Genomic DNA, 27,828 nt, shown 5'->3' with positions numbered 1-27,828 from the left:
AGAACGGGAGAGCAGTAGGTCAGTGTGCTGCAGAAGATGCAGCTCTGACCACCTGAGAGAATTTAGGAGGAGAGAGGGGGTCTGTGCTTTCATAGGAGATTTAAGGACAAACTGACCAAATGCAATTTCTGCAGCAAACAACAACACAAGAAGACTACTGGAAAAAACACCCAATACTTCAGAGTCCACGCACGCACACTTATCAGAACACTGTATACCAACGCATGGGATTGTAACATTCAACAACACTGCCATGCTTTTTGATATGAATCCTGTGATCACTAAAATGAGCCAAGAAAGCCTTAAAAAGCACAAAAAATATATAATGAAATGGGACCAAAAATTCACACAATTAAACTCCCCCTCTATACACTGGCTGCTTTGAATAAAAAATATAATCGTCCACCTTTCCATGAGAAGAGACCACACACAGATTCACTTTTCTTTTCACGAGGGTGGGATAAGACACGGGATCAGGCCTCATCTTGCAGGCTGGACGGAGACCATGGTTAGCATCTATACATTTTAACATACCGACAGTTTCAGAGCATTTATAACCAAGAATAAAAATAAAAATATCACATGTATGCACAGAGGAAGGACATTTTCAGATACTCTTTAACATTATCGAACAATTATGATGTTAAGAATCATATATAGATTTTTAATATAGACTAATATTTATTTCTTACATTCAATCTCTAACACTCTATTCATATTAACATGTATTAACAGGAAAACAATGTCATATATATATTTGTATATATATGACATGTACATCAGATTCACACATAAAGCAATATGTCTTCCACGTGTAAAGCTTTATGACAATGACTTCATATATATGTTCTGGATAAGAGTTTGCAGATATCTATTTACATAAATAAGGAGTAAACAAAAGAGAGGAATGTAGCAGGGATTGGACAATGTGAACTAAATGTGCAAAAACAAAAGAATGAGTGTGTGAAAAATATTTGTCTAATGAGATTTCTGTCAGTGCCAGGAAATGATTGGAGAGTGTTGTGTATATTTATATTTGCTACTTTTTATCTGCTAGGTCCTATTATTGTTAGTTTATCACATTATTATCAAGATTTCATGCATTTCTATAGATATGGAATGCTGCTATAAACACACTGACTTCTGATTTAGTTCCAACATGACCTTCCTTCAGGAAAACAACTTAAAATCTTCATCTTAAAAAAAAGCAAAGTGGAACGGACAAGAGCAAATATTATTCATACTGAATGGCTGGATGTACAACACCGTGTACAAATATTGGCATGTCTGGTAAAGATGCTTAAAAAAGTCTGAAAATTAATTAATATTTTTAGGGCTGTTGTAAACGAATATTTTAGTAATCGAGTAATCTGTCAATTATTCTTACGATTAATCGAGTAATCTGTCAATTTTTCTTATGATTAATCGAGTAATCGGATAAAAAAAGATTAAATAAAACATTGGTAAATCTCACATAACAGCAGTATTACTGTCACATAACATCAGTCCATTTTTTTTTTACATTTGAGCTTTCCTAACATTAACTTTTCTGTAGTTTAGAAAATTAACTTGTAACTATAACAGCTCACTTTCTAAGTTAACCTGAAGAAAAGTTATACAAAAATCTGAAATTATATTCAGTGTAATAGTAAAGAGGAAGGCTCACAAAAACGCTTATAAAAAATGTCAATACTCCTGCTTTTCGTTTATGCATTCATCTTCAGTCACATAAATGGATGAACTCTCACCTTGCCCAGACATTTATAGCTTTTGTGTTCATGTTAGCGATGGGATTCGACACCTTCGTTTGTCACACACAGAAACATCTACCAGCTACGTGCCGCCACAATGTGCTCTTCCACCCATTTACTGAGACCGTGATGTTATGAAATTAATTTTCCGGTTCGTCCGTAAAGCTACACTTAGCTTAGGTTAATCATCTAATGCGCAGCCGCCCGCAGTGTTCGGTCTTTCCGGTTACCTGTATAAATACTCCCTCGGCGTTGTTCGGTCTGAACCGGCCACTAGGCAGCAGCTCCGGGAGGAGAAAAGACTATCGTACTCCAGGCATCGCATCGCGCCAGTCATTTCAATCATGCTTATTGGTCCCCCGAAAAACGACCCAGACATTATCATCAATCAATAAAATCCTCCCAGGCCGAACTTGGGAGGATTTTATAACTGCTAACAGTTAGCATCATAACTGGACGTTATGATGCTAACAGTTAGCTTTCGTCAAGAACTTAGGGGGAAGTCAGAGCACTGTGCAACGCAAGTAATAACCTGGCCCGAACAAGGTGCGCTAAATAACAAAATATAATTTAACGAAGCTTCGAGGCAGATAAATTTTCCTCGAGGAATTGTAATAATCGAGGTACTCCAATTACTCGAGGAATCGTTTCAGCCCTATATACTGTATTTTATTGCGGTAGCATGATCCCAACAGGGAAATTTTTTGAAAAGTCCAACCTTACATTTGAGTTTTTCAGTGAGCGACATATGAGAGTAAAGTATTTTTAATTACAAAAAAATGCCATCTTAACCCATATTTGTAGTTTATAGTTTAATATTCTCAGAGTGCCTCAATGATTTTGATTGGTAATACATGTTTTTGTTTTACTCAGGTGAAATGATGATGCAGTGGCAAGAGGCAAAATATTATTTTTAACAATGGGAATGACAAGAAAACATGCTATTCAAACGAGACAAAATGCATCTTGATCTTCTAATGTTCAAATCAGAAAATTGCTCTCTTAATAAACTCCAAACAGTATGGCCAAGATATTCTTGATATATTTTTTAAAACTTTTGTTTACTTTGATCCCTGTAAGCAGAACATACAAATTGCAGTCAGAGCAACAATTAAAACTTTAATACATCTGGATGTGTGGTACTCAAGCTAAACTTTCCACTTCACGGGCAGGAAGGAAGAAAATTATTTATTTGTGAACATTTTAAATCAAAATCATTACTAAAGGTGCCAATAATTATGGAGTGTGCTGTGCTTTGTCTTTGCTTTGTTGTTCTCGTCACTTCTTGGGTCACTCTATGGCACTTTAACGTAGTGTGAAATGACTCATGTTTCTGTATTTCATGCTCAACTAAAGCAGCTTCAAAGTCGTACAGATCTTCCATCCCTTAACTCAAACAAGTCTAACATTTATGCATCTGTGTGCAAATCAGGCTACAAAACATCAGATTCAGAGATGTTTGGCTTTGTTAACTAAAATAAACCTCATCTGAATGAACAATCATTAAAATTTTCCATGGTTTTTTTCTGTGCAAATAAACTCAGGGAGGAAAATCTAGGAAGGCAAACCACAACAAATTCACTTGTGCACGAGAACTACAACCACTTAGAACTATGTCTATTTTACATTACGACAATTATCATTTTTTGTTTGCTATTAGACGATGCAGTATTCTTCAAATAAACTGATAGCTTTTATCCTGATTGACAAAAAAAAAAAATCCTACCGTGACTAGTGTTTAAAATGGACGGTGGATTGGCTGCTCGTTTTCGGTGGATCACACATAATGCATGGCGACTAGAACAAAGCTGAAATTTTAGCGTGAAGATGAGAGATGAAGAAATGGCGGACGCTGCTATCGATGAAAGAAAAGTAGGAATGAAGAAACCGCTGACAGGTGAGGGATGTTTCTAAAATGAAGGGAGGAAGTCAGGGAGGGGGTGCAGGGAGCTATCTACATCTACATGGCTGATTGTTGCTATGCTATGGCGGACTATTATCCAGAGATACAGCTTCTATGAAGGAGGAAGGGGGGGCCATCTACAAGTCGATGAGCTGGTCCACCAGCATCAGGGAGCGGGCCAAGCTGGGCAGGCTGGATTCAGAACCACCACTGTTACTGCGCGAGTGGCCTCCTGAAACTGGCCGAAGAGACAAGGGGAGGGGAACGAGACGAGTACGGGCAAACAGAGGTGGGGTTGGAGGGGAAGCACGGGAGTGGGAGTCACAACAGGCAAGGAAAGCAGTCAAAAAGGAAGGAGGGAGAAGAAGGAAGAAAAATATTTACCCAATTAGAGCTACAGCTTTTCCAAAAATTGCATCCCTACGTTTTTATTTGACCTATTAGATTTTAATGTTTTATTTCAAAGATGACTTCAGCCACATGAGGCTTTCTAACAATAAAAAACTTTAAAGGCGTACCTTGGGAATTCTTTCGGCCTGTGACGGGAATAGGATCAAAGTCGTCCTCTGTAGCAGCCTCCGCACTGGCTGACTGAGCCTCGAAGTCTGAGATCAAGAGAGATGAGTCTGAAGACGATAAATAAATCTCAGATCAACGGGGTAACGTTTGAATAAAAACAATATAATGTAGCGGGCCACTGGGATGATGTTTTATTACTCCAGCAGAATAATGATGCCTCCTCCACATAAAAATATGCACAGCAATTACAAAAAGATTTTCCTTCTTTCTCTAAAATGATGCTCTGAATCCAGGCTTTTCAAGACAAATAGATCTGCTGCTCTGTAAACATAAAAATGATATCTGATGGCATATTATGAGAGGGAATTGGTGATTTGCAACTGGAGTCAGCTGCTGCACATAGTCAGGCTGTGATTCAGAGTTGGCAGAGTCAACAACATTAAATACTTTTGCTCTGCAGCCAAGAACTGATAACTAAACCCCAGCTGTGCAGTTTTTAATTTGACAGAGACAGCGCAATTTTATAGATGACTCCTGTCAGATAAGGAACATTCTGCTACATTACAGACTTTAAACTTGATTAAACTGATTGAAAACCCATTATAAGGAGGATCATTAATCTAATAATCATTAATCTAACAAAAAATACCCTGACTATGAAACAGTGAATCAAAAATGTTTTAGCTTTAGGGAGGTGTGATGATAAACGAGATTAAAAAATGAAGGATGTTTAGTAAAGCTGTTGGCCTGAATTAAAAAATTATTTGGTTCTGGAGGACAAAATAGAGCAAAAATGTTACCGTTTGCTGAAATTTTCTATACGATCCAAAATCCCAAGAGTGGAATCATAAGAGTTCAATCAACACATTTCTACAAGGTCGATATTACACTCAAACTCAAGGTCTCACGAAGCGGACCTACTCACTTCAGATCTATAAGGGAAGATAATGAATTGAGCTGTCAATTCGTGTCATGATGAAGGACAAAATGGCTCCTCAAACACACTTTATCAAGTCTAAAGATTGCTGATGTCAAATTAATGATTCTGCCAGTGAGAGGAGAAATTAATAACTTATCTGCATACTCTGAAACCACACTCTGCCGTTATTTCAGCAAACCAACTTGTATAATGGGAAAGGACGAAATGATCCTTAATGGGGAGTGTGTGCTGGTGTGTTTATGGTTGTGGAACTATGATCTAAAAGACTTTTCTGAAAAAATCAAATGGTTCCAGTTAAAAGTTATAGGACAGTCTAGCAAACTCAACATGTTTGTGTTTGTGATGATAGGACACAACAAGCTTCACCTCGAAAGGCTTCACACACTAAAAAATATAATTATGTAGGTGATGTTTAATGGTTGCCATAGAGACTTTGTGAGTTTCCACTGTAGAGTCGCCTCCACATGAAAAACATGGTTCCTCGTTTAGCTCAGTGACCATTGGCTGAAGCCTATGAGCCTGAGTCGCATCGTTTTTATACCCCATATTAAAAAAATTATCACTAATTTGTAATTTAAAAATTCTAGAGACTCTGATCAACTTCAAACCAGCATACATTAGAAACAGTTACTGTACACTTTTTTTTTTTTTTTTTTTTTTTTTACTTTATTTTTATTGGAATTTTTAGAATATTTTCAAAAAAATAAAAAATAAAAAAATCAAACACTACAAAAAGACAAACAAAAATAAAGCAGAACAAACAAAACAAATATAACATAGTGGGGGGGAGACTCTTATTACAGTATCACAAGATTCAAGGGTACCGTTCGTATCCAAAATTAGTCCTGTAACGTTGATGTGATGTTTATCCATTTTTCCCATTTGTCCTGGCATTGCTCTTCTTGTGTCCTCAGTCTATGTGTTAGAATCTCCATCTCATATAATGAGTTCACAGTCTGTATCCATTCCTTTCTGGTGGGAGGGTCAGATTGGCACCACTTCCTAGTTATTACCTTTTTGGCAGCCACCAACAGAATTTTAAACAAATAACAGTCATTATTAAGAACAACATTCTCCAAAAGGCCAAGATATAAAACCAGACCAGTCTTAGGTATTGTGTAGCCTAATATTATTACAATCTCTTTGTGTATTTCGTTCCAGAACTGTGTAATTCTAGGACAAAGCCAAAAAACATGCGCATGATTAACATCAAATTCTCCACAATTTCTCCAACACGGTTGGACAATAGATTTGAATTTGCTGGTAATTTTGGGTGTTATAAAAAATCTGATTATATTCTTCCAACAATGTTCTCTCCAAATTCTGGAAGAGGATGTCGTAGTTTGGGTCTTCCAGATACTAAGCCAGTCGTTTTCCGTTAGCAGGATATCTAATTCCCTTTCCCATTTTGTTTTAATATCCAGAGTATTTGTGCCTCTATTTTCCAATAGATGTTTATAAATTAAAGACACAGTTCTGTGTTTTTTACCCTTATAGGTCTCGACCAGCATTTTGACAATCCCATTTTCATTTTGGTCTACTCTGTGTTTTATCTCTTTGTTATAAAAATCCCTTAATTGTAAATATCTAAAATGATCTTGAGTACTCAGAGCAAATTCTTGTTGTAGTTCCTGGAAACTTTTGAAATGCCCATCTTTAAGGACTACACATAGAGCTGTTAAACCTCTTTCTAGCCATTGTTTAAATCTTAGGTCTTGAGTAAAATATTTGTTATAGGCTGGCCATTGGATCAAACATAATTGTTCCTTTAGTTTGCATTTTCGAATTATATATAACCATTTACCCAGTGAGAAACTAGTAATAGCATTAACTTTCTCAAGTGTATTCTTGGTGGTCTCTATATCTCCAATGATACTCCGCAATTCTCTTCCATGGACTTTTTGTTCAATATTTTTCCATTTCGCTTCATAATTTATGTCACTTATATTTATTATGGGAGTTATTTGAGCAGCATGGTAATATTCTCTAAAGTCTGGTAATGCCATACCTCCCTTCTCTTTTGGTAATTGTAAAGTTTCAAATCTTATTCTGGGTTTTTTGGCGTTCCATATGAATCCAGATATAATCCGGTTCCATGTTTTAAACTGTCTGTCTGGGATTTCTATAGGTAGTGCCAGGAAAAGATATAACAACCTTGGTAATACGCTCGTTCGTTTTATGGTTTCAATTCTAGAGCTGAAATCTAGTGTTAAGGCGTCCCACCTTCTGATGTCCCTCTTAATTTCTTGGTCCACTTTAATAAAATTTGCTTTATATAGGTCATCCATATTTTTTGTTAGCTGTATTCCTAGATATGTCATTATAGTAGCATTCCAATTTAATTTATATTGTCTACGAATCGTTTCTGATGGTGTGTAACCGAATGTTAAAACCTGTGTCTTTTTCAAATTTAATTTATATCCTGAGTAGAAGCCAAATATCTCCAACTGTTTGATTAGACAGGGCAGGGAATTTTCAGGGTTTGATAGATAACAAATTACGTCATCCGCGAACAAACCTATTGTGTGAAATTCATTATGTATATCAATGCCTTTGAGATCATTATGTTGTCTTAGGTGTTGTGCCAGTGGTTCAATATAAATTGCAAACAGTGTTGGTGATAAACAGCAACCCTGACGTGTAGAACGTTCCAGTTTTATGTTATCAGTTAGGTTTCCGTTAATCTTGATTCTGGCCACTGGTGATTGATATAAGGTCCTCACACACTGTACGGCCTTTTCATTAAAACCAAATTTTCCAAGTGCTTTATATAAGAAGTTCCAGCTTACGCTGTCGAAAGCTTTCTCTGCATCGAGACTGATTAAAATAGCTCTTATTTTTTTACTTTGAATATGATCTATAATGTGAAGTGCCCTCCTGATATTATCCCGTGTTTGGCGACCTTTAATAAATCCTGTTTGGTCCTCATCAATGATATCTCCAATGAATTGTTCAAATCGTTTTGCTAATATTGAGGTATAAATTTTATAATCCATGTTTAGAATAGATATTGGTCTATAATCAGAGCATGTCTCACTCATCTTTTTTTTTGGAATAACTGTTATAATTGCTTCTCTCCAAGATGGAGGAAGCACTGCATGTTCCAGAGTATAATTAAATGATTTTTCTAGTAATGGTAGGAGATCTTCACTAAAGGATTTGTACCACTCGGATGGCAATCCATCACTACCTGGTGTTTTACCGTTTTTTAACCTATTAATTGCTTTTTGTATTTCTATTCTTGTTATGGGAGAAGTGAGAAGTTTATTCTGGGTTTCTCCAATTGAGGGCAAGTCCAGTAAATCCAGGAAGGTTTCTATCTGTCCATTGTCAGCGGACGGAGGTTGACTGTATAATCTTTGATAGTACGTCCTAAACATGTCCTCAATAATTACAGGGTCGTGTGTCATTTGATTTGTTTCACCATCTTTTAATTTATAGATATTTCTATCTGACTGCTGCTTTTTCAGTTTCTTTGCCAGCAGTTTTTTTCCTTTAGGCCCGACTTCATGGTATGATTGTCTAATAAATTTTGATTTCTTTTCAATTTCATATGTAAGCATTTTATCAATGTTGTTTCTTACTTCTTTTATTTTAATAAGCAGGTTGGGATTTTGGGTTGATTTATGTTGTTTTTCTAGATCTATTAATTTAACTCTTTCTTTTTCATAGGCTTCCATTCTGGATTTTTTAAGAGCCACAGTTTTTGATATCAGTTTTCCTCTTAATACTGCCTTAAGTGCGTCCCATAGTATCACCGGGTTAACCTGACCATCGTCATTCTCCTCTATGTAGGTTTTGATATCATTAGAAATTTCAGTTTTGAATGTTTTGTGGTTTAGCAAGCCTACATTTAATCGCCAAGTTGTTTTGCGTTTACTGGAAAGTAAATTAAGTTTTAATGTTAGGGAAGAATGATCAGATATACTTGTTTCTTCTATTTTACATTCCTTTACTTTATATATGTCAGATTTATTCATGAAAAGGTAGTCAATTCTGGAATAACTTTTATTGGGCGCAGAATAGTGGGTATAATCCTTTGTTTTAGGGTTTAATTCCCTCCAGACATCAACAAACCCAAATTCTTCAAGTGCCAGTTTAAATTTTTTTGTAGTTAAATTTTGTTGTTTTTTATCATTTGTTGTATCAAGCTTCGTGTTCAATATCATATTGAAATCTCCTCCCCAGATCAGCATTCCCTCTGTTTCCATAATTATTTTATTGAGGAGGTTATTAAGAAATTGAATATTGGTGTTTGGGGGGTTGTAGACATTGACCAGTGTTACCTTTACGTTTTCAAGAGTCCCCTTCACTATCACATATCTCCCTTCTTTATCTGATAGATCATGGCTGCAGTCAAATTTTACTGAGTCATGAATTAAAATTGAAACTCCTCTTTTGTTTCCAAGTCTGAATGAGCTATAAAATGTATTTGAGTAGCCAAAGCCCCTAAGTTTTTCATGTTCTGATTTAGACAGGTGTGTTTCCTGTAAATAAATTACCTGTGCTTTCTCTTTTCGCATTTTAGTTAAAATTTTTTTGCGTTTTATAGGATTGTTCATACCGTTCACATTCAACGAAACAATCTTGATACTATCAACCATTATTTAGATTAGAAAGGTCACCCTTTGATATCAGAAAAAGAACCCCCAACAAATAACTAAACGAGCTATTAAAACATAGATGAACAAATAGAACAGAAACTTCCAAAGGTAGAGATGTGTAAGGACATCCCTCCAGGTCCCTGCTGGTGGGAGGAAGGCAAAACACCACCCTAAGGTGGGGGCCCTCTCTAGTAGTAGCCTGAGGTCTACTTATACTAGATAAGTCCAACATTTGGTAAACTCTGCAACATTTACTCCATTCGGTATTTGGTTAAATATCTAACAAAGACCTATAACAGATAACTTTGGTAACAGAAGCTCTTATAATAATGCGAACCTCCTCCTGTGGTTCAATGTTCAGTCACTGGTCCTCACGTCTGAACTCGGTAAGCTTCTCCCTCGCGCGTTGACCTGTATCGGTGTTGATAATCCGTTTCCATGGCAACAGCGAGTCGAGCCTCTCCTTGGCCAATCTTATCTTGTTTTCTTTTGGAACCCAGGTCAAGCCGAAGCCTCTCTTGATCATATCCGATGCCGTTTCGTCCGCGTTCTCATAGGTCCGCACTCCAGAGTCCCAGAAGATTCTCATCTTTGTGTACGGCGTCTGGAATCTGATACCTTTCTGTTTCAAAGCTGCCTTTAATGGGCCGTACGCTTTGCGTCTTTCTATGACATCCGAAGCATAATCGTTATCAAAATAAAGACGTTTGCCTTCCATCTCCATTTTCTGCTCCCACGCTTTCTTTAGAATCATTTCTTTAGTATTGAATTGCAAGAAATTCACAATTATAGATCTCGGGCTTTGTTAGGAGGCGGTCTGGGTACCAAAGCTCGGTGTGCCCGCTGTATCTGGAGTTCACTTCCATCTGGTAACTTCAGCTGTTTATTTAGCAAATCGGTGACAAACTCTGAGACCGATCTACCTTCTTTGCCTTCCGGAACTCCATAGATACGAAGATTATTTCTCCGGCTTCGACTCTCCAGATCCACAAGTTTGTCGTTCATAGCTTTGTTCCTTTCTAATGTCTCAAGCAGCTCATTTTTCATTTCCAAGCACGCAGCTTCCAGGTCAGCCACTCGGGTCTGTACCTCGGTGATACTGCCCTTCTGGTTCTGCAGCTCGCACATCATTTCCTCCCTGAATCTGCTGAGATCTTCCTTCATTGTGGCTTTTACATCTTCTTTGAGTTTTTCTATGTCGTGCTTCATTTCGTTTTTAAACTCTTTTAATTCTTTTGAAAGCGTCTTGATACCCTCCAGCAACGCGTATTGCTGTGAGTCAAGGCTAGCCTTCCTCGTGGTAGCATTAGCTTCATCTCCACTAGCATCTCCCGACTGTTCGTCATTTTCTTGTGTTTTATTCGTTTTCTTTTCGGTCTTGTTAGTTTTCGGCATTTTCCCCCTTTAAGTGATTTAGCCTGTCGTTTTGATAATTATCTGAATTAAGCGAGGGGGAAAAGTTTAATTACCGTCACGGAGGAGCCTGTTTTTATGCGGCCATCTTGTTGCAGCGTTGACCCGGAAGTCCACAGTTACTGTACACTTATTTTAAAGGATTGCTATGTTAACTAACAAAAAAAAAAAAAAAATCTTAAAATAAGATTTTCTTTAACCCTAACTGAATAAATATTCTTCAAGAATTTGATTTGGCTAAATTTTTCAGTGTGAGATTATGTTACTGCAATATACATAATTTATTTGAATGTTTTATACACGTTTTTACTAGGAGGAGGCTGCTGTATCTAATATCTTAAACCCACTTAGGAATCAAAATACCTGGTTAGAGAAGCAGCATCTCACCAATTAACATCTAATCCACTGATGTTCATGCATTTCAACCTCTAAGAACTTACAGATTGTAAATTATTCAGTACCAATGTTTACTTTCTTCAGAGTTTGCTCTTGAAAAAATCAGAACCAATAGTTCTTTCTTTTCAGGATAGAAACAAACATATCAGAATACATCTGTCAAAGGTATTCATGCTTCACTGAGTGACTTTGAATCATCACCAAGCAGAGTATGTTTACAGTTAGGAGCTTCTTACCCCCTTTCGGCTGCACTGAGTCTCCTGACAGCAGGCTGAAATCATCCAGAGCAGAGGTGGCGGAGGTGGGAGCGGAGGAGGCGGCGCTGCCCGGTGCTGCGGGTGGTCCGGAGATGAGAGACCCGAGGAGAGAGTCGTCTGCAGTGAGAGGGTCTGGGACGGATGGCGAGAAACCAAACCAAAGATTGCCACAAGAATGGGATCTAGTTAACAAAACATCTAAATTCTCACTTTGATATGTTTTATAATTTTAAATGCTCGTAAAAGATATAAGCTGTTAAAAGTCCAGTTTTTATGCTGTATGTCTAAACGTTTACTGAATCACAAGCGATAATGTGGAACTATGTGGCCACCAGGGGCAGCAGAGAGACAAACTTGGAGAAGGATAAATAAAGAGGCCAGTTTATAAATTCTGTTGATTCATTTGAAGCCAGTTCTTTCACACATATGTCATTTCACCCACTGTTAATATAAAACTATTGATTCTTTCACTCTTTCTTTACATAACGATAAGAAGGTTTGCGCTTGACAACATTACTGTTTCTGTTTGCGTTGAATCGAGCTGCAGGTTAACCCTGTTCTGTTTTTAATGCAGTCAGCCCTGAATGATTTTTTGTTTCAGCCTTATTTGGGTTGAAAAATGTTTAACAGGTAAAAAGACTTGTACCTTTCACAGGCTCCACAGACCCTCCAAAAGGATCAGACAATGACAGCAGATCAGGAAGCATGAGAGAAGATGTGTCAGGAGATTTGAGACCTTCAATCAGCTTCTCTGAAGGCCAGAAAAGGAAAAAAGTTAAAAGCTTATGTACAAACATTGTGTTCTTTGTAAGTCAATGTCAAATTCATTCAGACTGCACAGAAAGAGATGTAAAATGGGCTTAAGATTGAATCAAATTGGCACAGGGAATAAAGTCAACAAATACCGTATTTTCTGGACTACAGAGCGCACCTCACTATATGCCGCACCTACAACGTTTTAAAAAAAAAAACAACCTGGAAATGTACATATATAAACCGCACTGGGCTATAAGTCACTGGTTTCTCCGCCGCTCTCGATTTTCCACAATAAATCTCCTATTAAGGACGCAGCCCTCCGTCTCCAACGCCAAACCATGGATTCGTTCACGCCGAGTTCGCACACAGCGGCTGTCGATCTGTACTACCAGATTTATAGCCTTCAACTTAAAAGCTGCATCATATGAACTTCGTGTGGTTTCCATGATGACGGGGTATGAGTTTGAAAACATTTCTCCATCGTGCTTGTTCTAAATGAAAATGAGCACTTTCTTCTTTGATATCTAATTTTGACTTCCAATGATTCACTTCCTGCTAAAGAGCCCCCTGGTGGTTGAAGAAAAATCCACAGAAAAGCCGCACCGGGCTATAGGCCGCTAGGTTCAAAGCGTAGGAAAAAAGTAGTGGTTTATAGTCCCAAAAATACGGTGCAATATTTGTTTCTTTTTTTTTTTTTTATCTAGAAGCTCTTAGTCATTATTGTGCTAATATCTCGGTTGTTGCAGTTAGTTCTCACATATTTATATAAAGATATAAAAAACATTTTTATTTTCTCATATTTTATTAGAAAAGCATGGGCATTTACCTGGAGCATCCAACAGTTCAAGAGTATGGAAAGGATCTGGGACAACCAAAAGAGAGGCTCCTGAGTCCAGAAGAGCAGATGGCCTTTCAGCTGGGAGACAAAGATAGAGAGGTTCAAGTATGGCATGTAATTAAAGATAATGTCCAATTTAATACTCAGATGATTCTGCAAACTGAGACCAATAAAGTGTTGTGTCTCATAGTGCAGTACTGCTTAAATAATAGAGGAGAGTTTAAATCACTCATTTTGTCATCATGGCATCCATATGTGTGTTAGACGCAATATCCTTGTGATGATCACAATGGGAGCCATGCTTAAAAAAATATACTAGTTAACTGATTTTATGTAATTCATCTTTTAGTTAGATGTCCTTTTGTGTAAATATAAACTTCTTATTTGTTTAAAGTTCCCTTTGTTTAATAACAACTAGAGCGTCATTAGTATTAGTCTGGATTGCATTTTTTCGTAACTTTTCTATTTTGCCACTTGCCATATGAAGCATTTGAGTTTCCTTGTTGTTGAACAAATAAACGTGATCATGTCTTAGCTTGCTTAGAAAAGCAGAATTGTTTTTATGAAATAAAATTTTTGAGCCTTCTGACATAAAGATTTGTGCAAAATTAGAAGTTTCAATCAACAAAATTCACACACAACATCGGCAAATAAATTTGACTTTAATTCTAACATATTTAAACATTGCAACAACTTATTTTTGAGATGCAAACTTTGCAAAGTGATTAGCATAGAGTGCTGTTTATAGTTAAGGGAAAAATGTGAAGGTTCATCTTTTTTTTTTTCTGGACTCTCAGTTTGTATGACTTTTAGTCAAAAACTTTAAGTTCTGGTCTCTAAACATCAACTTTACAGCAAAACAAAGACAGTTATGATGACCACAGCATCTCACATATATGCATAGTTATAATTATAAGCAGATAGAAAAACTTTGAATTTGTCAATACCAGTTTCTTGAAAAGTGTTTTCCACAGTTGAGGCCTGCAGACCTGGAATCAGCTCTTCAGAAGGTGTTACCTCAGAATCTGACACCATGTCTGTTTTTAAAAAATAGTTATCATTCATTGTTTACATCAACAAAAGACAAAAAACTCAGACTTATTCTAACCTTTATTAAATGATATCTTTGCTGTCTGTCCACCTCTGTAGCACAATGCATCTTGTCCATGACTTAAGGTGTAATTAAATCTCAAAAATGATTGCTAAAAAAAAAAAAAAATCACATTTTACCTGAGGACTTTTTGTCATCAGCTTTGAATTCGTCAGCTGTGAAGTTGGAGAAGTTGTCGTCGTCAAACGGGTTCCATGCTGGCTGTGTGGGAGTGTTGGAGGAACCAGAGGAAGGGACAGTGGCTGCAGCATTGTTTTGGTCCTGAGCAGCATCGCAAAGGCTCGGCTGAACAGAGTCGGCGGTGTTTGGTTGAGATACAAGTGATCTAAAAGAAAAGAAAGACTTGTTTTTAAAAACAAATGCAAAATATTTCTAAATTCTTAAAAGTTGCACTTACTGGCTGAGAGCAATGTTTCCATTATCCCCCTGCTGCAGCTGTGTGGAGTCACTGACAGGAGCTGCAGCACCGTTTGATGCTGCATCACTCGGCAAACGTTGATGACCTCGGTCCTCAGATGTCTTTGGAGTCTCAGGTGGAGTCTGCTCAACAGATAAAGAGAAATAAATGTGTAATGATCAGAATTATTTTTACTGCATATTTGAATGGACTTTAGGAAAAGGACAGAAGAGGTGAAGGTCAGAGGTTGCTTGGCCTCTTACAATCTGAGCTGATTTTTGGCTGGTCTCAGTGGAAGCAGGCTGACTTGGAACTGGTGTCTCCTGCTGCGCAGCTGCTTCTGGTTGTCCCGGAGACGCCTTGCTCGGAGAGGGTTGAGCCTCCGGCGGCTGAGCCTGACCCGGTTGTTTGCGACGCACTGGACGCTGAGGTGCGGCAGGGCTAGATGGAGTCTGCGCTGCCTGTGGAGGAGCGGCGCTAACCACAGAAGAAGAAGGCGTGGCCTGTTGCTGGGATGTTGGCTGTGCTTGTGGTGTTGCGTCAGCTTTCGCCACTTGTGATGCTGCAGAGGCTGCAGTCTCTGCTCCAGCAGCTGCAGCCGGCTGCACCGTCTAATGCGCAAATATATGTAACACGATCTGATGTCACTGAAGAAGAACCAGGCCTTTACACTAAATAGCCACAATTTTATCTACATTTTCAGATGGGATAATGAAGATGATTCATCATTTCACAGGAAAAAAATAGAAGTTTTCCTGAATCACTGTCTGTACCTGCTTCTGTGGAGCAGCAGCCTGATTTGCGTTGGTTTGTGTTTGAATGAACGGCTGAGCTGATGTCTGTGCCTTCTGCGACTGCAGAGCTGCAGCTGGCTGGGAGAGGTCTAAACTGACTCCTGCAGGGTGACAACACAGCACATCACTCAGCAGCATCAATCAGTTTCAATTCTACTTATAAACATGCACAGTTTCATATAAAACTTAATTGAATTCACAGTAACATGAATCTTATTAAAATGTTTGAGGCTGAATAATATCATCAGCTAAAAGCTCATAACTCAAACCTGATATCACCTGAAGCAGTGATACAGAATAAAAAAGAAGCAGACTACTTTACTTTTCCAATCCATCACCATGGATATTTCATCTGTTCCTACTAAGACCTGCTGCACTCGGCATATCCAAACACATGCTGTAGGATTCATACACTTATGTCATTTTTATCAGAAAGTTTGGTTTTCTGGTGACAGAAACAGAGCAATGGCGGAGTGAAATACGTACCCACAGACTGAGCTGCGGCACCAGAGAGATTAGCTCGCTTGCGAGGGGTGAGGGCAGCAGGCTGGATGGGTAGGATGCCAGCAGCGGGCTGGGTGTGCACGGCTTTGGGCCTCTGACGAGGGGTGATGGAGGTTTCAGTGGTGGGGATTGGATCTGTGAGTCTGACGACAAAAGGAAGCATAATTCCCTTCTCGTTAATCATGGAAAAACACTGTTAAGATAATTATTTAATGAGTATCGGGATACTGACTATAAGTAATTAGTTCCACAAAATGTGGTGTCACTACAGCTTTAAGGGTATTACAGAGTAATGAGGTCATGCTTGCCTGGGCTTAGTCTGGCTCTTCTTTGCTGCAGCAGCCTCACTCGCTTTGATTGGCTCAGGAAGTGTGGAAGGAATCGGAGAATTCTAGTTTGTGAAGAAAAGAGCAAATATTGAAAAGGAAATGTGCATCAAATTCTGAATGAAATGCAGAAAATAAAGCTGAAACGTTTCTGTGTGGACATGTGCAAAGATTCTCTAAGATGACTGACTTACTGACCTCGTTGGGTTTTTAAGGTCAATCATGAAAACTAAACAGCACTTAAGATTCGTCAAAAATAGAACTGAAAAAAAAAAGTTTCAATAAAGTTCAAAATTTAACTTTGCTAATCTTAATCTACAGATCACTGCAGATGGTGTTTATTCTGATATAAATAGTCTAATCTAAAATTAGTTATAGGCAGAAAATCATCATGATTAACAGAAATAAAGTTATTCTAACATCAGTCTGAAACACATTATATAGATTAATTAGACAAATCTAATTGATCTATATAATGTGTTTCACTTGGCTATGGAGAAACTGGTGTAAAGAAACATTTCAAAAATATTCAAATTTATTGAGTGGCAGCTACAATATTTTAGTTTGCTACACTGTTTACTTTTAAATCAGGCAGTAACTTTAAGCTGAATCACTTTACATAATCCCGTTTTCCACAGGAGGATGGTGTACTGCCCATACCTTCAGTTTTTGTGTAAATAATGATATTCTTCTGTATGTATCACATAATGAAAACATGACAACTTGCAGATTCACAAAAAAAGGTTCTCCTAAAAGGCGAAGATGCTTTTGACATCAGAGATGTCTTAAGTCAGTAAAACTCTGCCTTCGTCTTGCTACATCTCAAACTTCAGGACCAACTAATCTGTATTTCTACTAAATTAAGATGAAAAGAGACCTGTCTGCTGTAGGTACCTAGAGATTTTTCTTTGAGTAAAAAACAATTATCATATTTATTTGACTATTTGACTGGGAATCTCCGTCCTCCTTCTCCTGTGGCTTTGCTTTCCTGCCTTTGTTATTTTGTGTGCTTTCTGAAAAAGTAGGCTAAACAGCCACCTAACTGTGTGTGTGTGTGTGGGTGTGTGTGCCACATTGTGCATGTTAGGCCTTGTGTTGACCAGAGCTGCTGTTTTTGTGGGATATACACATACAGCCCATGTGGCATATTTATGTGGGTCAAGAAGCCACCATGAGGTCTGCGGTGCAACGTTGTTGTTCGTTTCTGTGTGTGAAGAGCATCGCATGCATGTGGCTTGTATTTGTGTGGGTTAGGTTTGTCCTGGCTTTGTGCGCCACACGCATGATGCATGTTGGGAATGTGGCTGTGTTTGCGTGGGTCAGGTACAGAGATAGTTTTGTGTGTACCCTCTGATAATATCTTCCTGCTTTTAACTTTTTTACCTCCACGTTACAAATTCTGGAATATACCTTCAAGACTGCCATTTCTTTCCATAATTGATCAAATATGGTTACAGAGAGAGACTCACCTTCATGTTCTGAACAGGGCAAGTCCGCTGAGCAAGTTTAAAAGCAAAGTAGGACACCTGATAGATATCCGGTCTTTTGTCAGGATCCGGCTCCAGCATGTAGCCTAACAACACATAATGTAGAAAAATTTAAAATCTCCAAAAATTAAACAATAAAACACAACAAAAAATCTGGATTAAGCAGAGAGCAAAGAATATTATCTGACAGGTACTAACGAATGAGGCAGTGGAGATCGTAAGAGTAACGGGAATTATCTGGAATAGTGAAACTGCCATCACAGATGGCCACCTGGCTTTCACCAAAGGGGAGAGTGAAGAAGCACAACTTGTAGAGCAGACAGCCCAGCGCCTGGAGAGAAAAACCACATGCACACCCAGCGACAGGAGAAAGGAATGGATGAGTCCAGAAACACCAAAAGCTGAGAAAAGATTATTCAATCATTTCATAAAATTAGTGCGACTCGTATTAACCTTGTAGGTTTTATTGGTTTATTTATGATGGACAATAAACACAATCACATTGTGATTAAGTTGTTGTTATCACAAAGAATATTAATCCTACTCACCCAGACATCAGCCTTTGTAGTTATAATCTTATTGTTGTAGAGGTTCACCATTTCTGGAGCACGATATGATAAAGTGGTGTACCTAAGATGAAACATTAAAAATAGTAGGAATACCAGATTTTATGTGCCAAAATAAAGCAGAAACTGTAAACACAGGGCTTTGACTATACACAATACAAGTTATATATTACATCAATAAAAAACTGCAGACTCTAGTTGTTGTGAATATTCTACAGTTAGAGTTTGAACAATAAACAAAAAAAGTTAATTTAAACATGGTCCCTCTAAAAATATTACAACTTCAAAGTTTTTATTTTGGATTTTCATATCATAGACCAACACTTAGTAGAATATCATTGAGAAGGGAAAGGAAATTATAGTTTTTTTAAATGACTTCAAAACAAAATCTAAAACAATGCAATTTGTATTCAGCATCATTTGATCTGATACCCAAACATAAAATCCAATGCAATCCTTTAGAAGTCAATGAATAAAATAGTAAATAGTGTCTCAGTTTATTTTATTCTCCATGCCTTTTAAAGGTTGTGTAAAAAAACAATTGAGTTACATTGTTTACAATAAGTACTCATAAAAGAAAGCTTGAGATGTTAAAAAGGCACAAACTTTTTGATTTCTTCCTCCACTGCTGCCACTCCTTCGGTCTGTGGGTTTTGGAACTTGTTTGTGGCGCTGCCAAAGTCACACAGCACGTAATGACCTTTGTCATGCAAAAGAATGTTCTCCACCTGTGGATGCGTGAACATTTTTTTCTGTTTCACTCAGAGATCTTCAGAAAAGGCTTTATTGTAGACAGCATAGTGTTTCAAAGCAAAGTACTGATTTCAAGCAGCAATTAACCACCAGGGTAAGATGAGATACAAGGCTTTTGCTTTGGTAAGACGGGCATCTGAGATAACATTGAGTAAATTGTACTGATTACCTAGAAGGACCCTGAAATCTACCAACATTCAGCTAGACTGATATACAGTAAACTAAGCACACACACAGAAAAACAAGTACATTTTCTAAACCTGATGAGGAGTGATTGTTAATTTTCTTTCCAGATATAGCATATCTCTTCCAACAACTTGGAGCTCTCCAAGTTGTTGAAAATGTTATAATTGTATTAAATGCTTCATTTTTAACACAATTGTTCAACATAAAAACTTGAAAAATACTTAGAATTCCACCAATAACAGTTTTTGGATAAAAACAGAAATGGGCCAAGAAGACTGTAATAGCTTTATCTTCAAAAGATAAAGTAATCAATCACATTAAACTACTGTCACCTTCACATTACAGCACACAAGGTTGAAGCAACGGTGAAAACAAACCCTTCACAAATTAAGTGAATTTTTTGACATTTCTACGGCCAAAACGTCGTTTTTCCATTTTGCTCAAAACTACTGAGAGACTACGATTTAAAATCAATGCAGCTACACGGCTCTAATTGCAGCAGGTGAGTTATTTCAAGCATGCTAACAAGTTACATTGTCCTCTGCTATTAGACCAATGAATAATTAAACGAAGCTTCCTCTCACACCAACATACTTATCATTGCTTTTCAAAGGACGTCTCAGCAGGGTGATTCACAGAAGGAGCTGCTGCTGGGTTAACACAATTACACTGGATGTCATCTCCTTCAATATGCAGCACACAGTGGTACATTACAGGGCATTAACACATCACAATTCAGAGAACCCCGATTCACTGTATTTAAGACTTCACTTTGCAAGAAGCGTTTTATTCCAGGGCAGAACTGACGCAGGCTCACGTTTGTGTTAGAATTATTAAATACTTAAAATAAAAACAAGGCTTGTTAGAAAGCAGCTAAAGATTTTTTCACCTTGAGGTCTCTGTGGACGATAGGCGCCTTGCGCTGATGCAGGCGAGATACGGCATCGCAGGTGTCACAGAAGATCTGAAGCACCTCGGACTCTGTGAAGCCAGTTTGAAGTCTCTGATTCATCAGATTAACCACCTGCCCTCCTGTAAAATAATATTTTAAAATGTAACAAAGCAAATCATAGGATATTAGGCCTGTAATAGTAACAAATTTTCCTGGACAACAAATTGTCCCAGAAATTATTGCGATTTTTCAACTGATATTTTCAACTGATATAATGATAATGTCATCATAATGCAAGTTTCTTCTCTTAAATTTTCATTTTGAACAGAACACTCCACACTGGAACTGAAAGACATTTTAAAATCCAAAATAAAACACAACAATAAAAAAAAAAACAGAAATAAAATGGATTATGATGTCTCAGTAAACAAACTTGGCAGACCACGAAGGAAAGGTCCTGAGGTTGGGGGATGAACCAAGGATGGGCTGGACTCAAGAACTAGCTGTCTTTTTATATAAGTTACCTGCTCTACCACTACTTTGTGCATTTCCCAAACTAGACTTTTAAAAGGATAAGGGTAAATAAAAGGCAGAAAGACTGTGAGAAAAACTAAGAGGCTACACAAAACTGGGGTGGAGGCTCAATCAGTAAACATAGCACCATATGAACCAGATTGGCTTTGTGAAAATCAAGACCTAAATACAATTATGAATCTTTAAAATTAGTGTTCGCAGATTCTTTCTATCCAATCTCACTGAGCTTGAGCTATTTTGCAAGCTGGCAACATTTTACTTGTAGAGATATAGAGCTTGTATGGACAAACAGTAAAAATCACAGTGAGACGTTTTCAACAAAATAGAAAACTTTTGTAAAAGTTTGTCACTTTCTGATGTTCTAGAAGCTACAATTCTAATAAAATATGTAAACTTTTGGGTTGTAATGTAATTAAATGTAAAATATGCAAAACTTTTGACAACACGCTGCACGTGTAAAAACATCTAAATCCACAGTTTCTCATTGAGATGGTCATTCCAGCACAACCCTCACCTTTGCAGTAGTCCATCAGTATGAGAACCTCCCATACATCTCGGGATCCCATAGCCGTGATACTGGAGTCCAGATAACCAACAATATTCTTGTGCCCAACAAGGTCTTTCTGCAAGAATAACAAAAAAAAATGCACCATCATTAATACACTACAATGCACAAAGATTACACCAAAAAAACTCAGCAAGAATAAACTGCTTTCTATTGTCAAATATAGGAATATTACTGATGATGTAACACAAAATTATTTTCTGCAAAAGTTGCAGGTTAAGTTGAACTGCCAGTACTTAATGCAATGCAAGCTCGAGGCTATTCCCTACAAATGGAGCTGAAATAAGAAGCTGGAATCAGGAATCTATTAAGTAATGACAAAAAATTCAAGTACTACTGCTGAAGGTGCACCACCGTCTTTGAGTCTGAGAAGAGTGATAGTGAGAAGCAAAAGTAAGAAAGCCTGTGAGTTTAAGAAAGCAAACATGGGCCAACAACATGTATGATTCCACAGGAAGATTGTGGAGTGATAGTATCTGGTTTGTTTATAATCTCAGCATCCATTGCTTCCTTCCTTCCTGAGTTCCTCAGCACAAAGAAGACAAAGTCTCATGTAGACTCTAAACTCAAAGAAGGCTTTCAGACTTTCCAATATCAACATTAAGTCAAACGTTTTGCCATGACATCATGGCAATAAAATCCCATAGTGCAGAAGTTAGTGCATGAGAAAACAGAAAACATTTTACCAGTGTCAGCCTGAGAGAATAGAAACAAACCAAAAAATAAGTCAAAAGATCAAAGATAGTCCTTGTTTTTAGAGGGACACCTAAGATTATTAGATGCCAAATCTGAATAAGGTTTATTCATGTGCTATAAAACATTCCACACAGTTTAAATACTTAACTACCGTAATACTCCATGGATTTTATCTACCTTCAACATGAAATCCTACTAGTTTCCTTTTGTGTTCTGAGGCAGAACATCTCAAAAGCCCCGATTATTGATGGAAATAGTTCGTTCATGTTAGACGGATGGCTGAGTCAAGAAAATTGTCCAAGAAGTTTATGGAAGAGAATGTTAAATGCACAAACAAAGAAAATGATATAAAAAGACAACAAAAGCCCTGAATGTACATACATACACAGGTGGAGGCAAAGTTTGGAAGTTTAAAGGCAAATGAGTAAAAAGGAAGAAGGACAGTGTCAAACGGTGCCACCAGATTCATCAGGTGGTCAAAAATGTTCAATTGAGGTTTCGATTTCCACAAGACACCAGAAAGAAACTAAAGAATTTGGGATTCTGTGGAGCAAAGAATCAAATCTGAGATTCTTTGGGGCCGTTGGATTAGCATTAAGTCTGGAGGAGGAAGTATGACGTTCAAGCTAAAAAAAAAAAAAAAACGACAACCCACAGGGAAGCATGGCAGTGGCTCAGTGATGTTCTGGCGCCGTTTCACTTTCTCTGACTTTGTGTGTCAAAGGCAAAATGGATTCAATTAAGTATCAGGAAATCCAGATTCTCATGCTGTTGTGCAGTTTGTGAGGAAACTAGTGCTGATCTGAAAGAAAACATTGTGGAAGATACTAGAAAAGCCATCATAGTTGCTTGACTTGAGCTCAATTGAATATCTCTGATTGGATTTGAGCAATACAGCTGTAGTTTAAAAAACCAAGAACATTAATAAACTGGAGGACTTTACCCATGAGGATTGGGATAAAGTTACTGAGGAACGATGGCAGAAGATGTTCGAATCCCATCTGCACTAGGTCATGACATCTAAAAAGACTCCAATGTGTTGAAGATATTTCAGATGGAGGGTTTAGATCATTTTGAGACTGTATAAAATAAAAGAAGCTTTTAGAGCTAGATTTGAAGAAAGTACTTGTATGATTAGCTGTTTGGAGCAGCATAAATTGTTCAAGTTTGATTTGTTTATTATAACTAGCTAGATTTTTAAAATGTTCCTACAGCAAAACCACTAAAATTCTCAATCACAGGGTTCCTGCTCTTACAGTGAAAGTGCTGCTGTAAAGTTTTGCCTGTCAGATGATTCAAGAAAGGAAATCACATTTGCTATTCCCTCTGAAATAAAAACACCAGTTCATTTTTCTTTAATAAATTTGTTTTAAATATTTGTGTTCATACCATGACACCAGTTGTGTTTTGTTTTTGTTTTTTCAAAATCAAGGTTGTCATAGTCTGAAAATTAAATACCAGTTCATTTTTATTTGTCCTGTTTGTACTAAATTCAGCCCCTTGCTCGGGGAAGGCATTCTGCATGTGTTTCTCTTTCTAAATACTTCTGTTTTTCCTGTTGTTCTCACATGTGGTTTTACCAGAACCACAAAAAGCAAAGCATGAGAACAAGCAACGAAAACGTTTATACAAAACCACTCACCATAATTTGAATCTCCTGTTTGCACACCTGCAGATCATGCTCATTGTTGACGTACATCCTCTTCAGGGCACAACGCACCCCTTGGTTTGTTTTCACCAGGAACACAATAGCAAAGCCACCTAAGAAAAAACAACCAAAAAGAGGAGTTGTCACATTAAACTGTCAACCAGATATGATGATAAGCAGATGGAAATCATTAGCGTTTAATACACCTGCAACATTCAGAGTAGATTTGCAAAGTACTCAACTCCACAATGACACTGCACATCAAAGCTTTCGGTCTGCATCTCTGTTCTAGCAGATGAGCCTTTTTTTGCCTCATTACATCAAACAACTGCTAGTGCTTGTCCTTTACATCAGAACGAAGGATCAGAACCACATGGTGCTGCCTTATAGCGTTATCTATTAGTCATGTCGTTGCTGGAGGGTTAAAGTGGAGGCCTACAGTGAGGCCCAACCATCTGGTACGGCTCAGGCCGCATATTCATTCTGCTGAGTTTAGCTGCGACACTCATCAATTTCAGACAACCACAGACAGATACTGCAAATCTGCATGGAGCATCTCAGATGACGGATGAGGATATAAATAAGATTGTGATGCACATAATAAGGTAAACATATACATTCTGATTAGCTGAGCTTACTCATATCATAAGAACCTTGGAAAATTGTTCTCAAATGCTTGATTAGATGGAGCCCAGACACACCACTCTAAAAAAGGAAAATGTGTTTGGTTCATAAAAACAAAAAAAGAGAAATACAGATCTGAAATGTTTAAGTTAATGATGCCAACTTTATCTCTAGATCACATTTACAAGAAACAAAAGTTGACTACACAATTTAGCCAAACAAAATTAATAAAAATAACTATAAAATAGATCAAAAACCATTTTAAATACACTATTAAGGGGTTTCACAAAACAACTGAGGTAATTTTAATTTATGGCCTGAGAAGTAGGAATATGTGCACAATGTTTGACAGCACCAAATTTAGTCCATGTTTCCTTTATGCAATTGATTCCTTGAGGGTGCATTAGTTCTTTTCTTGCTTTCCTGCATTTACAAAGACTCAACAATTAAACTACTTAGAGGTGTGTAGGGTGCGTTATCCTTATAGCTCCAGACAGGCTTCCACAGTCCAGCATCAGCATTTTCACCTCATGACTCTAGGTTGCAATTTGCTTACCGCTGCTTGTTAGAGTGAAAATGACAGTATCTACCGTAAACATTCATTTTGAGAGCATAAAGCAACTGCCTGGCGCCTGCTAGTATCCATCTTTGCACCATAATAGCAGAGTAAAGATAAGAGAGCTTTGTTTAGGTACAATAAATTAAAAATGTTTTGTGACGCCTGTGTGGAAGACATAGTTATGTTTTAGTGGTGCTAAGTGTCTCAAAATGAGAAAAATACATCACCCCCTACCAGGCTTTCTGCTCAGGGTGGCAGGGCATGAGGGGCGTCATGAAGCAAACAAACAAAAACAAAAAAGCTTCTTAAACCCTGAATGATTGTTTTCTGTCACCAGATGCAATAATCTGACTGTTACAGATATAAAGTCAATTTGGTGGGGAGGTAATGTCTGGGTTTTGTTTTGATATGCCCAGAATGAATCATCTATTATTCAATATCTTAATATTTTAGATTATTCAGTTTTTCTTTTATTTTTTTCTGAATTGGGGACTATCTGGGTTGCAGTTCACAAAAACCCACCCCGGAAACAAATGAAAGTAAAGAGTTAAAAACAGAGTGCACTGAATGGCATGACCTGTTCTGTGCACTCTCTTTCTCACCTTCAGCGATGATCTCCTCAACCGTGACTTGGTGCCGCCCGACAGTGAAGGCTCTGCCAATGAAATTTCCTCCGGCGTGGCTGGACCCAGAACCGCTGCCCCCTCCTCCTCCAGAACCAGGCCCGGAGCTCACCAACTCCCGACGGGAATCAAAGAACTTCCTCATGATGTCGAAATGACAGCAGGGAAGATGTGGTTCTCGCCCTCTTCACGCTGTGATGTGCTGTCTTATTGCAGTGATATATTATATCCCCGGATCCTTGTGTAAACTTATCCAGAGTCTATTCTGGTGCCTCAAAAATATGCAAGTAATACCTCTTTCACTTGTGGTGATGATGTGAGATTCTTTTAGGGGAAATTTCCCATTTGCTTGCCAACACAAGCCAGCTGGTGATAAGTATAGAGCGGCTAGCAGTTATGTAAGTGTATTACACCGCCCAGGAGGTTAAAGCATCTCCGGAAAAGTGCTCCTTTTACCAGCCAGCCAGCTGTTCATGGTCGGCTGCGGCTGCTGAGGAAAAATAGGTCCATCTCCATCTCGTCCAGCCGTTACCAAGCTAGCTAAGTGCTAGCTGCTAAGGCGCTCTGACATTTCGTGTAAGGTTATCCAGGTTATCCTCTGAAGAAAATGTCTTCATACGCGGTATATCCTTCGAGTAACTGCGACAGCGCTACCCAAAAAGCTGTTTCCATCCTTCAGGAAAGTGCAGTGACGGTTTGTTGCCTCATAGCTTACTGTCTGTGGGGCTATTTAATTTCTTCCATTTGTGTGTGTGAATGTGTGTGTGTGTGTATATAAATATATATATATAAAAAAAACTATATGGTTTCCGTTCGCTGACGCCTTCAGCGCAGGGCAGCCCCCAATAAGCGTCGAGGTGATAGGAGACGAGTCTCCGTCCCCTGCAAGTATGTAAGCACTGCGTCTGTCATCCGCTATAACGGTACCGACTGAGGTTTCGACACAACCGCCTAATCTCTGCAACCACAGCAATCTTTGGCTGCCAGCATTATCGCAACATCCTAGCTGTTGCTGTTGACGCACACGGTGACTTGTGGGTACTGTAGTTCAGAGAGCCCCGTCGCCCTTTCGTGCTTGTGTGCTGCCGTGTGAGGTCATTTGCTGCGTTCACGTCACGTGGAGATATTCACTGTTGGATCACGGAACAACAAGCCCCCCAGGTGTTCATGTACAAATACCTGTCCTATATTTCCAGATTGATAGTGACATGATGAAAAATAATATATTTCATTAAATGCATTCATGTTTTCTAGACATTTCTTTATTTTTATTATTACTTACTATCAAAGGTGGTAGGTCATAACTAGATTTACTTAAGTCATTTTTTTGGGAAAAAAAAGGCAAATGTACTTTAAGGAGTAGTTTTACTACACTGTACTTTTGAATTTTTCTTGAGTATGCAGAAGTGCTACTCTTATTTATGGATAAACTACCCAGTGTGTGTAACTTCACTAAATAAAGAACAAACATGCTTTTGTAAAAAAAAAAAAAATTTTAAATGCCCCAGACACAAACCAACATTTTACATTTAAGTAACAATTCTTCTTTAAGCTTTGTAGTTCTAGTGTTTTGTTTATTTTTCTTTTCATTTTCTTAACCTTTTTTTTTACAAACATAAATATACATTAGCCTGAATGTTTGCTCTAAATATTAGTTTAATATATTTTATATCAAAACATTAGATTTAGGAAAGTGTTTCTTCTGCCTAAATGTCTTAACATTTTTAGATATTAAGTCAAATATTCTGATCAGTTAGTCAGTACACAAAAAAGCCTTTGTGCAAAATACGTTTTCACTTTTATTTGAGTAAAACTAATGTAGTAGTTGCATATTCTTCATACTTTGTTGAGTATTTATTTATTTAATTTGTCTGTCAGTGAGAAAGATGCTGACCAATTTTGGAGTCCAATTCATAAGATGACAATAAAGACTATTCTGTTGTAATGTTTGATGATCTTTGTCATGCCTTGCAAAAAAATAATAATAAATTTTCAATCTATCGTCCAAAAAAGGAAAGAGTGTGGCACAACTCTGAATTTACCATGAAATGGTTTTCCACCTAAGTTGAAAAACCAGGTAAAGAGACCATTGTTCAGATAAGCAACCAAGAGGCTGATTATACTTGTGAAGGAGATTTACAAAGCCACAGCTTGGATACAAAAATCTGTCAACAGGGCAATAAAAT

At 37.7% G+C, this 27,828-nt stretch overlaps 1 protein-coding gene across 5 annotated transcripts in view; it reads right to left on the bottom strand.

Annotated features, from left to right (window-relative positions):
• Window positions 1-26,689, bottom strand: part of LOC122819388 (AP2-associated protein kinase 1-like) — a 33,677-nt gene extending 6,988 nt beyond the window's left edge. For 2 of the 5 annotated variants that reach the window (XR_006368604.1, XM_044096074.1), the window contains exons 1-19: window positions 25,622-26,688; window positions 23,831-23,949; window positions 21,442-21,550; window positions 20,391-20,533; window positions 19,169-19,290; window positions 18,545-18,626; window positions 18,195-18,327; window positions 17,979-18,082; window positions 16,492-16,574; window positions 16,166-16,326; window positions 15,659-15,780; window positions 15,149-15,496; window positions 14,886-15,028; window positions 14,608-14,813; window positions 14,325-14,414; window positions 13,366-13,455; window positions 12,430-12,534; window positions 11,763-11,915; window positions 4,173-4,280 (exon numbers count right to left, since the gene is read on the bottom strand). Coding sequence is in view for 4 of the 5 variants with exons in the window: in XM_044096074.1 (XP_043952009.1) it covers window positions 4,173-4,280; window positions 11,763-11,915; window positions 12,430-12,534; window positions 13,366-13,455; window positions 14,325-14,414; window positions 14,608-14,813; window positions 14,886-15,028; window positions 15,149-15,496; window positions 15,659-15,780; window positions 16,166-16,326; window positions 16,492-16,574; window positions 17,979-18,082; window positions 18,195-18,327; window positions 18,545-18,626; window positions 19,169-19,290; window positions 20,391-20,533; window positions 21,442-21,550; window positions 23,831-23,949; window positions 25,622-25,787 (2,587 nt within the window). In the remaining variant the exon portion in view is untranslated. Of the gene's footprint in view, window positions 1-3,005; window positions 3,893-4,172; window positions 4,281-11,762; window positions 11,916-12,429; window positions 12,535-13,365; window positions 13,456-14,324; window positions 14,415-14,607; window positions 14,814-14,885; window positions 15,029-15,148; window positions 15,497-15,658; window positions 15,781-16,165; window positions 16,327-16,491; window positions 16,575-17,978; window positions 18,083-18,194; window positions 18,328-18,544; window positions 18,627-19,168; window positions 19,291-20,390; window positions 20,534-21,441; window positions 21,551-23,830; window positions 23,950-25,621 lie in introns of those variants that run through there. The other 3 variants (XM_044096077.1, XM_044096076.1, XM_044096075.1) reach the window with 3 other exon arrangements.
• Window positions 26,690-27,828: the final 1,139 nt, after the last annotated feature.

Source organism: Gambusia affinis, linkage group LG17 (genome assembly GCF_019740435.1).
Source record: "Gambusia affinis linkage group LG17, SWU_Gaff_1.0, whole genome shotgun sequence".
Taxonomy (NCBI): domain Eukaryota; kingdom Metazoa; phylum Chordata; class Actinopteri; order Cyprinodontiformes; family Poeciliidae; genus Gambusia; species Gambusia affinis.
This window is presented reverse-complemented; position numbering and strand designations above follow the sequence as displayed.